Source organism: Accipiter gentilis, chromosome 18, assembly GCF_929443795.1.
Source record: "Accipiter gentilis chromosome 18, bAccGen1.1, whole genome shotgun sequence".
Lineage (NCBI taxonomy): Eukaryota > Metazoa > Chordata > Aves > Accipitriformes > Accipitridae > Astur > Astur gentilis.
Window position 1 is genome coordinate 15,816,188 of NC_064897.1, and position 11,451 is coordinate 15,827,638.

The window sequence follows — 11,451 nt, forward strand, 5'->3', positions numbered from 1 at the left end:
CCTCCTGCCCAAACCTCTCCTCGTCAGCGCTTTCGCACGCCTCTCGTAGGGCAGGGCTGCCCGTAGCCCTTTCCCCGCCGCACTCCCTTTTCCTCTGCCCCGGCAAGCCCCGCCAGCCTCGGCGCCGCTTCCCACACCTGCTTTCGCAACCGCTCGCCCTCCCCGGCTTCTCCCCCAGCTCTCCCCAAACCTGTAACCCTTCGCTCCGAAGCAGACAGGACGTCGCAGCCCCCCTCCCGCCCAGCCCAAGCTCGGGCCGAAGGCAGGCGGCCCTCCGCCGCGCCCCCCCCCCCCCCCCCCCGGTCCCGCCCCGCCGGGCCCCGCGCCTCGCTGGGAGCTGTAGTCCGGGAACTACGAGCCCCGGCGTGCCCCGCCGGCCCCGGGGCCGGGCCGGGCCGGGCCGGGCGGCAGCGGCGCGGTGCGGGAGCGGCGCGGCATGGCGCTGCGCGGCTGCCTGCGGGCCGGCCGGGGGCTGCTGCTGCTGCGCGCCGCGGGGCCGCGGGGGCCGCCCGCCCGCGGGGGCTGCGCCGGGGGCCGGGTGAGCGGCGGCGCCGGGGACGAGGGGCCGGGCCCGCCGGCCGCGTCCTTGCCGCGGGCCGGGAAGGGCGCCGCGGGCCGGGGCCGGGGAGAAGCGGGGCGACGGGGCGGGGGGGAGAGGGAAGGGCTCCTGGCGGCGGCGGCGGGTGACCGTCGCCTCCGCTCGCCTTGCAGCCGCCGGCCTTCGGGTTCCTCTTCGACGTGGACGGGGTGCTGGTGCGGGGCAGCCAGGCGGTGCCCGCCGCCCGCCAGGCCTTCCGGAGACTAGCGGACGGCAGCGGGCGGCTGCGGGTGCCCGTCGTCTTCCTGACCAACGCCGGCAACTGCCTGAGGGCGGCCAAGGCCCGGGAGCTCTCCCAGGCGCTGGGGCTGCAGGTAAGGGCGGGGAGGGGGGGACGAGGCGGCTGCTCCGGCGGGGTCAGACGGAGCCCGCGCCGCTTGACGGCCTTCGGGTGTCCCGGCTTTGGACGGGAGCACCGCGGGGACGAGGAGGAGGAGGGAGCCCACCCAGCGCGGCTTCCCCGGGAGCGGTGAAGGGCTGGGGGGCGGCGGCAGCAGCAGCAGCGAGTGACCGGCCCTGCCTCGGCCTGAGGGGACGGAGGAAGGCGGGTGGCAGCACGGGGAAGGGACGCGACACGACCGCACGAAGAAGGGGGAAATCTTCCCCGCGGGTCCCCCCTCAGCCTCGCCTCCCTCCCGCAGGTGTCTCCGGAGCAGGTGATCCTGTCGCACAGCCCCCTGCGGCTCTTCAGCCAGTTCCACCAGAAGTGCATGCTGGTGGCCGGGCAGGGTCCCGTGGAGGAGAACGCCCAGAAGTATCCTTTGCTGCCCGTGCCTCCTGGTGCTCCGCGCGTCCCGCTGCCGCTTCCCAGCTAAACGTTTGCTGCCGCTCGCTCCTACCCCTGGCGCTCGCTCAGTCAGCTTGTAGAAGCGCAAGGAGACAGAAAGGTCGCTGGTCTCATCTTTGGGGAGGCACCCTCGTGGAGAGGCTCAAAAGCAGGCACTAACTGTTGATCTCCCTCTTGGTCACCTCGTGGCCGTCCTTGGTCTGCGTTTGGCTTCTCACACTGATTATCTGTCCTGTTAGCTGCATTGCTGTTCCTGCCGGTCAGATGTCACCATGAAGACTCCATCAGCTTTGGGCCTCTCTCACTGTTGAGTTAAATTGTGCTCCTTCCCATTCTTTCTAATGCTAAGTCCATCTGAGATCACTCCCAGCTCTCCCACAGCTAAAGTTTTCCCCAGGACTCTGACGACAATCGAAAGAACTCAAATACCATTAGAACCAGAGCGTCCCAGTACAGGGTCGTGGTCTAAATGACAATCCCACGTGCATACTGCCTGGCTGAAGCAAGGGCACAGCAGGTCCAACATATCCCACGTATGCAGGGAGGTAAGAACTGCCTGCAGGGTTTGCGACATCTCAGCCTGTACACACACAGAGTCACACCTCGTATTTAACGTTTAACTTCATTTGGTACAAAACCTTGGCCCGTCTCTGTTTCCCCAGGGTCAGTAGGGCGAGCTAAGGCCAAGGTGTTCTGCAGGTGAATGCAACTCATCCTTCACTTGCGTAGTTTTATCAGCACAAACCATTTTTTTTTTCACTAGCTGAGCTGACTAGAGCTTCACTGATTCTGCTTCTAGCCAAGAAGCCTCACCAGCCCCTGGTGCTGCACTGATACGAGAATCCTGGCCTTAAAGGTCTCCCAGAGCACATCCATTCTGTCTTGAAGCAACCTTTGCTCCTTGACTATTTCCAGGGATTGCTGATCACAAAGTAAATCACCCCGGTCTGGATTTTTGTATAACCTTTAGGGCCACCTTTAGGTTGAAGCACAGCATGCAGTTTGACTGACAGTGACGAGGTTATGCATTATCAGGTTAAATAACTGCTCTGCTACTAGGACTTGTATTTCTTAATTCTGTAGATGCCTTTGCAAGTAACTTAAAGAACCCCACCAGTCTCCACATCTTTCCTTGATGGTCTGAAATAGCCTGGGGTTCAAGCACGTGGTCACCATAGAGGCACTGAGGAAGGCATATCCCCTGTTAGACATGGTGGATCAGAGCCGGAGGCCAAAGGAGCTGGTAATTTCCTGATGCACTGGTAGAACTGGTGGTCCGGTGTGGTGGTGCTTACAGTGTATTGCATGGGGTGGAGAAGCTGCAGAGGCACAGAGCAGCTGGCTGCTAATGACCTTCTTTAGCAAGAGCCTAGGACTGGTGCTGAGCAGCCAGCATCTCTCTGCCCTTTCCAGTGTTGGCTCCTGCTGGAAGGACAGTGACTTTCCCCTCTCCTTTCTCATGCCGTTCCTGTCTTTCGTTGCTGTTCCTTGCAGTGAATAGTAAGATGGTTTGGTTGACATCTCCAGCTCTGAGACAGGAGTGCAAGATCTGTGAAATCCAATCTGGAATGGAGGGGAAGGCGGGGTGGGGGAAACCTTACTTTGGGATTCCGGGTGGCCTTGTCCTGCCTCTTTATGGAACTGCCTTGACAGGTTCAAAGGAAGCATTTTTAGTTTTGTTTTGGAGACAGCATTAGGTTTTGCTTTACTAACCCAGCCTTCATTTTTTTCTGGCAGCCTCCTCCAACCACTGGCTTCCCCACTATAGAAGGTAAGCAATAGCCTTTGTTTACGTATGAACAGCGAACAGAAATAACAGTCAGGCCAGCCAGCTGGGATGGGAGCTAATGATGTGGTGTTGGCTCATTGGGATCCACAGGCAGTTTATTCAGAGGATACAGTCAGGAGGCAGCCTCGCTGCTCTCACACAGCACGAAGCACAAGCTGATAAGAGCAGACCCAACTTTTCTCTGTGCTGTGCTCCAGCATCTGGAAGCAGTGGTGCACATGGTACAGTGATATGCAGACTGGAACCCTGGCACACACTGTGTTTGGTCGGTAGCTGTGTTAGCCACGGCATCCCAGAAGGGGGTTCTTTTGCTAGCGGGTGGCTTTTGGTAGTGGGTCTTGTACTTGGACACTGTGAATTTCCAAGCATCTCTTGAAATCTTCCAGGGGTGATTCTGTTTGGTGAGCCAGTGAGGTGGGAGACAAGCCTGCAACTTATTATTGATGTACTCTTGAGCAACGGGAACCCTGGGGCAGAGCTGCAAGATATACCATACCCCCATCTGCCGGTCCTTGCCTGCAACATGGATCTGCTGTGGATGGCTGAAGCACAGATGCCCAGGTGAAAAGCACGTGTGGTATTTGTTTTAGGCTACTTCATACAGGTCTCCTACAGATGATCTTTTCTTACTACATTTTTTAGCATTAGAGTTTGACTGTATGGCATAATTAGCAGCAGAGATATGAAAACTGCATGAGAAATAAAGACTAAAACTTTCAAGAAGCAAAAGCCAGACCACTTCCTATGGATGGGTAGACACCGTGTCCAAACTAGGCAGTACCCTGGCTACAGCAGATAGTCCGCCTCTCTTAAGTATTTGCTACTTAAGTGGTGTGACTGGGGATGCTGATGATCTCCTTTCTGGAGCAGGTTTGGCCATGGCACTTTCCTTCTGTGCTTGGAGAACATCTACAAGAAAGTGACAGGCCAGGAGCTGAAGTATGAGGCCTTGATTGGCAAACCCAGCACAGTCACCTACCGCTATGCCGAATACTTGATAAAACAGCAGGCAGAGAAACAGGGCTGGAAGTCACCCATCCGACGCCTCTATGCAGTTGGGTAAGAGACTGTTTTTCCTGCTGGTTTCCTTAGGGAGTTGCATACTAACTTCTCTGAAGTGTCTTTTTTTAATGGAGATTTCTAAAATGAATACCAAAATCTCCATGGTGTCTCTGGAGCCTCACATCCTGAAACAGAGGCTTGCTAGCTTTTTGCACCCTACACTTTTAATAATTTGAAGGGCCCTGTCAGCCTAGTAAAGCTGTTACTGTGGGATGCAGAGTGCATGCAGCATGACTGGATTAAAGAGACCCAGATGTAGTACCATTAGCCCAGCTAGGCCAAACGCTTTGGGATTGTAGGGAATACATTACAGTAATGGCTGAAACTGCTTTGGGTGCTTTGAATGTGTCTTTTCCCCTTTGAAAGATGTTTGTGAAGCACGTGGCCTTCACCACAGCTGAACAGGACACACCAGTAGGTGGACTCACAGGCCCAGTCTGGGTGATTCTCTTGATGTTAGCAAATACCTTGCCCTCCTCCTTCCTCAGTGGTGCCTTAATCCCAGTCTGCCAGAGCCAGAAATTGATGCATGGGCTAGTTTCTCATTTCTGTTTCACACTGTGACCTTATCCAGGGATAACCCTATGTCTGATATCTATGGGGCAAACCTCTACAACAACTACCTCAAGTCAGCTCACCAGAACCAGGTCCAGGCTGGGGTGAAGAGGAGCCCACAAGCAACCAGTCCCCAAACTGAAGATCGCCTCGAGCTGAAGGAGGACTGCAACAATTCAGTGGAGAGTTGCGAGTCGATTCTGGTCTGCACTGGAGTTTACCGCCACAGTGCAGATGTTCCCAGTAAAACAAAGGAGTGCACAACAGAGGCGGTGTTCCACGGTCATCGGGACTTCTGCTTTGACCCCAGCCTGGTGGAGGCATCTTACATAGTGCAGGATGTGAATGATGCTGTGCAACTTGCTTTCAAGAAGGAGAACTGGAGCTAGGGTTAAGACAGGTGTGCCTAAAGGTCTACCATCAGGGATTTTATGTACTGGGAAGGGAAGAGGGGAGGAACAGGGGGAGACCTGGGGTGACCTTCTAATCTAGCCAACATGAAAGAAAACTCTGTCTCTCTCCCTTGCTTTCATTGATACTCATCTACAATCCTGGCAGCTGCCAGCAGGTTTTCAACTGTGAACATACATTGCTGCCATCAATAATTGAGCCATAATGGAAACAGGGTATAAGAAGGCGGCTTGTCCCAGCAGTCCCAGTTTTGTTCGGCCATCAGAGTTCGTTCTTTTCCACCCTTTGTGCATGAAGATCAGGCAAGCCCACCCTCCTCCTTGCGATGTGTTTGAGGACGAAGCTCTTCCCTGTCCAAGGAGCCACCATTGGCCAATGTACCATTCATACAATGTGCTATTCATCCAGTCTGTGATGTGAGCACACCAGAAGCTGTGTTGTGGTGACAGTCTGCCAAGGGAAGGCTTTAAGTCTTAACATTCTCCTTATGAAGAATAAGTGCCTATGGACTTTAACAAATTCTGTTTGCTTGGGGACTTGCCACTGCATCACTGTCAGTCTGAAACAAAGTCTGATCTTGCAGTCCTCTGGCAGCTATGGAGAGGCAGGGCCCCTCAAAGGAAACTGCAGTAGCCAGAGCAACATGCTGCAGGGCCGAGGGGAAAGTTATATTATGCCCTCCCCGCTATTTAGCATTCTGTGAACACTTCTGCCTTTTCATGTCCCGCTAGGGAGCCAGCAGCCTGCTCTCAATAGCAGAGGAAACCACAACAGAGTCTGAATTTCCAGAGTTTTCTTTGCCCAGAACTCAGTGCTGCAGCAAGAGGCTGTTTCAGCACCCACCCTGAACCCAACTGCTGCAAGGGACATCCCCCTGCTCCAGCTGGCACAGCTTCCGAAGAGAGGCCCCTGTTTGGAACAAGGGCCAAACAGAAAGAGTCACAGTCCAATCCTTGCATGCAAGGATTGAAAGAAGAGATCATCAAGCCAGGATAGTACCTGAGCCCCAAATACCCAATCTTCCTCTTTAAGAGTACAGATGTATTCATCCTGCACTTCCTTTTTTCCCCTCTCTCTTCCCTCGTGTGGTTTGCAGCTCAGGGATACCCCCATATGGTCTGATCCCTGTTCCCTCCTCTTCCTTTAGCATGCAGCTAGAGTCCCCCTAACATGAATTAGCAGCTGGGACTTGCCTGTCCAGGAACATTTCCCTATCCCTAATGACATGCACCTTCTGTTGCCTCTGTTCTCCTAGTTGGGGCTATCCAGAGAAAGATAAAGACCTGTGTCTCCTTAGACAGTCCAAAGAAGCTAAGCAAGCATTGCCTGAGAAACTCCATGTGAAAGATTGGCTCAGCAAGAAGTGTCTTAATTTCAGAGGAGCACTGTGATTTTAGAAGCATAAATCGGTCTGTGTATGTGATAGAAAGCCTTCGGAGCCAACGCAACTGAGTTGGTGTTCCTAGTTATACTCAGCTCACACCACATTTCTGAGAGATCAGAAATAGGTGTGCTCTGCCTCTTCTTTCTTCCTTCCTGCTTTACCAGGCAGCTCCATACACAGGGTACAAAAAAGATGTTCTACACAGAAGTTTGAATTGTTCTTAATACAAATCTCAGCATCCATGTGCACTGACATTCTGCTTCAGCAGCTCTCCATCTTCTCGATGCTGATGTATCTTCCTAGGAAGGTCACACCGCAGAGCAGGCTCTGTTCTTATGTTATGCCAGGCTCTGCATCTGAAGGGGCCTGGGTGCTCTGCCGGTGATCCAGGCAAGGAGGTCCTTCTCTGTGGCTTCTTTCTCTATACCTTATTTTCTGAAAAGGAGCAGAAAAATACCTCTTTGGGTGAATTTCCCTCATGTGAAATCCATAGTGGGAAGCAGTCGCTTCCTACCTTAGCACTAGCTGGGGTTTTTCTTTGTCTTATCAGGACAAGAATCACTTGCTGCTTGTAAAAGCAGCTGTAATGTGAGGAACACAATCTTAGGTTTGAATCTTCTGCCTTTCACTGGAGAGAAGAAGAAATTACCATTTCATCTACTCGCACAAGACAAGGGCTTGTTTCCAGAAGAACAGGTACAGGGAAGGACTTTGCATATAACATAGGGAACTTCCTTTAGCTTTCAGTGCATCTCCACAGCACAATTCTGCTGTGGAGCCAGTGTGCAAGGCCTGAAACTGGAGGTCCAGACTCTGTTTATTCATAAACTAGCACCAGTGTCCCTCAGCCTCACTTTTCAGAGGTGCCATCCAGTGCAGAAAGAGGAATGCTCCCTTTCCTTGCAGTATTTGCTAACTGGGATGATAACTTCTATAGGATTAATTGGTAATGGTCTTCCAGGCCATGATTACATAGACCTCAGAGTTGGTTGCTGGCAGTAACTGCTAGCCACACGTTCAGTTTGGTAGGCACTTTTCTACAGAAATACTAAGGTCTGTCCATCTGTGTGTGTAGTAACCTCTGGCAGAGCTCTCTCTTGTCAAGCCTGTGGTGCCAGTTACTCAAAGACAAGGTGCTGCTGAACCAGCGTTCCCTGAGGGGTGTAGTGCTGCTGCATGAATGGAGCCAGGTGCACTGGCTGCTGCTGTGATGATGGTGGTAGCTTTATGGAAGGAACATGCAGAAGAATTTTGAGAAATCACAAGCAGTTTGTAATTTCATATCAGCACGCATGGCACATCTCAGCCAGAAGTGAGGTAGATAGCAAGAAAAAGGAGGTAGCACCTCCTTCAAGAAAGGAAGAGTTTTGCATTTGCATAGAGAGTGAGCCATGCATCTCCGTCTTTGGAATAGCAGTGGAGATGAGCTGACTGATGTGAATCTGCTTCAGATTCCAAATCTGCTTTTAGCCCCAAGTTTGTTTTTTTGTCATGTTAGTGTTGAAACAGTCCTCTGGGAGTCTTAAAAACGTGTAGGAGGTGCTTCAGTGATAATTTAAGAAATGCTTCGCTTGCGAGTTGAAATTGGACAGAAAGGAGGAGAAGGAATCTAGAAGAATCTTGTACCCTTTCCCCAATTCTTACCAAGTAAGGTTGCATAAAAGGCTCTGCTTGTTGGTCTGTGCACTAATTAGTCAGATGGGCTGTCCTCGGTCTGAGCCACAAGGAGACCTTTCCCCTCTTCCCCTGCTTAGCTCCTTGAAACAGTGCACTTTATCCAAGTCCCTGCCTAGGAATTGCATGGACACAGTGGATAGAGTAGGAAATCTGGCTTCTCCAGCTGCTGTTGCATACTGACTTGATTGAGGAAGATTTCTACTGACAAAAGCGCTTGCCAGGTCTCCTGTTCCATGAGTTTTGTGCTGGAGTGCTGTGCAGGCTTCTAGCTTATCTGCAGTTCATTTATGGACATCTGTTACTGCTAGAATTCAGTGACATCTCTTTTCCTTGGAATTGTAGCTTCCTGGAATGAGCTTCAAGTGTGGCTGGAACAAAACTTTTCCTTTGTCCCGTGTATTGCATGGAAATGTTATTCTTAAAGGCATATTTCTCTGATTTGGAGCAAGCATACTTCTGTGCAGATTATGGGGCCAAGCAGGAGAGGGGACTTCACTTGCTGATCCAATACCTTAATATTTATACAGTGCACTGCCTTACACAACAAACATGGTGAAGACCTGATCCTAACAACTCCATCTTCCACAGATGCATGGGTTTTAGTCAAGCCTAAAGGGAGTATACAGTGAGGTGAGGCAAATGAGAATAGCAGGGAGGAACCAGAGGAGGGTTAGACCTTGTTTTGGATCTGAAGCAGAGAGCTTTTATGTCAGACAATAATATGGTGGCCAGAGACGTCAATTCCTTTATTCCACAGGACACATGGAACTACTAGCCTGGTGTTCAGGCAGTCACATAACACTACTGTCCCCTTTCTTCCAGTCTTAATCCCGGTGTGTCTTTTTCCATCCAATAAGTGGGTAATGATTCAGATTATGTCACATGCACTGTAGCAGAGTAATTACATATCATACAGAGAAATCGCAAGCTGTGATTATTTTAGATTTCTATTAATTTTAACCCAGTTCCAGAGTTGCTCCTTTGATCTAGCACATATATAAAATAATAAAAGGTGTTTTCTTTGAAATAAATTTTAACTTGCTGTGTGTACATTTCATGAGTATTATCCTGGTCTCTTTCACATCTTTGCCCTAGAAGATTATCAGGACAAATTCTCTTTTGTCCTGTTGGTCAAACCATTCTCAGATTTTCTTGAAGGAACCACCCTGAAAGATACCCCTCCACTATTCTTTTGGCTGAGCCAAACTGTAATTTCCTGTGAGCTCTACATCTGCCATTGTCAGCTGAGATGAGTGCAGTTTTGACCATTCTTACTCTAGGGGGAAAAAAGGGTCACATCACAAGCTGTGATGCCCTGACTGACTGTTCACAGTCAAGACTAGTTTTGGGATGCCACCTGTGTATGAGATGCTTTCAGGGTGGGCATTTAGTTGTGACCTGATCTAAGCAGTTAGTAATGATTACATCCACTGGGTGGGGAAGCCACAAGCTAAAAGTCACCAACTTAATCTGCTGTTGCAGATGAAGAACAAGCCTAAGGGATATGGAGAGCTATACTTACCACTAGAAGCTTACTTGGGTCTATGTTAAACCCTTTGTGATCATAAAAGAAACCCAACTTGTCTGACAAGAGCCATGCCCTGATACCTTTTGAAAAAGGTGAGTGCAGTTAGGGAGAGATATACTAGCTGGCAAACTTTCAGATTAGAGCCAAAAAGCTTCCACTGATTTCAGCAAATGCAAAATTAAAGATCCTACTAGGTGAAAAACATCAGCTTTAACCATCTAGAAACAGCCAATTCACTTGCATTGTTCTTAGAAGATATTCCACCAGAAGGTTTTCCATCTACAAAGTTAACAGCTCACAGGAGGCAGATTAGACAGCAAAACAAACATGACTGAGGATCCTGAGAACTAGATGTTGAAAGGAACAATTGATAAAGCAGTAAAAGCAATTTTGGAGGGACTGGACACGGATTCTCATTCTCAGCAGAGAGAGGAATGGAACTGTATTCTACATCCTGGAGAAATTACCTGTGGCCCCAACCTCTAATAATAATAATAAAAAGCATTAACCAGCCTTCTCCTTTTATCCAGGACTCTGGAAGTTGGAGCACTCCTGGGCGTATCAAGGTTTAGTTAGGCAGAAAGAAATCAAAACCTGAACCTTTCACATGAATGCTTTTAAATCACTACACTATTGTCAAAGCAAAAGGGCAGCCTAGGGTTAAAGTGTCCCTTGTAGGAGACAGCCTTAGCTGGAAGCTAGAGTTCCACAGAAATCCTTAACCAACAGAAGGAGCAGAGTTAAACATTGGCATTGTGAAACACTGAAGAAGGAGCAACTTGGAACAAGAGGGACCAAGAGCCCTATTCAGGTTGGCGTTTGCTCCCAGGTAGATGGGGTGAGAAATACCTACCAGGGTAGGCCCTGAGGAGTGCTTAATCTATGGATTCTGGTGGGCACTGAATACAAGATAAGCAGTTACCTGCTCCCCCTGGTACAGACCTTAGCCCTTCAGGGGCATGCCCAAACCCTTCCTTTACTGAATCTACCTTACCTCAGTTATAAAAGCACAAGTCTTCATGGATTTTTGGAGCTGCATGGTCAATTTGGTGAAAATTAGGCAAAGACATTTATGGATCCAGCCTGCAACAGTTTAAAACCCCACACCAGCAAGGCAACTACATGTTCTCTAGGAACATAACTGTTCCATCAAAAAAGCCCTTTTCTCTATTTCACTATAATAAACCTACTTTTCCCTTCCTTACAGTCAGTTCTACTTCTAAGAGCTTTCACTTTCTCCCCAAGGTCAGTTCCAATACACACTGTGTACTGAGGCCGAGTAAGTACAAAATACTAAAAGCAACCCCCAAAATCTCTTCACTCTCCAACCCCCTGCCCCACTACAAGCATGAAAAAAAAAATCTCTTCGCATTTTATACTGGTACTGAAAGCTCTTTGAACTGAAATGTAATTACAAGTAATAGATTGTTATGCTTTTATACCGTTTTGAAGGGTATCTGCATTCCCCAAATGGTAATACTGGATCAGCAGTTTAGTTTCAAAGGCTCTGCATTCAGAGGCGGACAAACCAAGGCATCTTTGAATTTTGGTGCTAGCCAGGTGAAACTCCTCTACATTTGCCTGTAACTTCAACCATGACCATTTGAATGGATTAGATAAGCGCAGTACAAACCGCATGTCTGAGAATCCCAGAACCTTC

General features: G+C 50.0%; 1 protein-coding gene across 1 annotated transcript; it reads left to right on the plus strand.

Annotated features, from left to right (window-relative positions):
- Nucleotides 1–436: 436 nt before the first annotated feature.
- Nucleotides 437–9,294, plus strand: HDHD5 (haloacid dehalogenase like hydrolase domain containing 5). The gene is made up of 8 exons (XM_049821819.1): nucleotides 437–538; nucleotides 712–912; nucleotides 1,240–1,352; nucleotides 2,535–2,628; nucleotides 3,123–3,156; nucleotides 3,561–3,735; nucleotides 4,045–4,233; nucleotides 4,811–9,294. Exons 1-8 carry the CDS (start codon nucleotides 437–439, stop codon nucleotides 5,178–5,180), a joined length of 1,278 nt encoding a protein of 425 aa, XP_049677776.1. The 3' UTR covers nucleotides 5,181–9,294.
- Nucleotides 9,295–11,451: the final 2,157 nt, after the last annotated feature.

Bases quoted from the DNA above. Each gene is read 5' to 3' on its own strand.
- HDHD5 (XM_049821819.1), top strand. From the start codon at position 437: ATGGCGCTGCGCGGCTGCCTGCGGGCCGGCCGGGGGCTGCTGCTGCTG. The intron at 3,157-3,560 runs GTAAGCAATAGC...GAAATCTTCCAG, and splicing joins TGGCTTCCCCACTATAGAAG to GGGTGATTCTGTTTGGTGAG. The intron at 3,736-4,044 runs GTGAAAAGCACG...TTTCTGGAGCAG, and splicing joins GCTGAAGCACAGATGCCCAG to GTTTGGCCATGGCACTTTCC.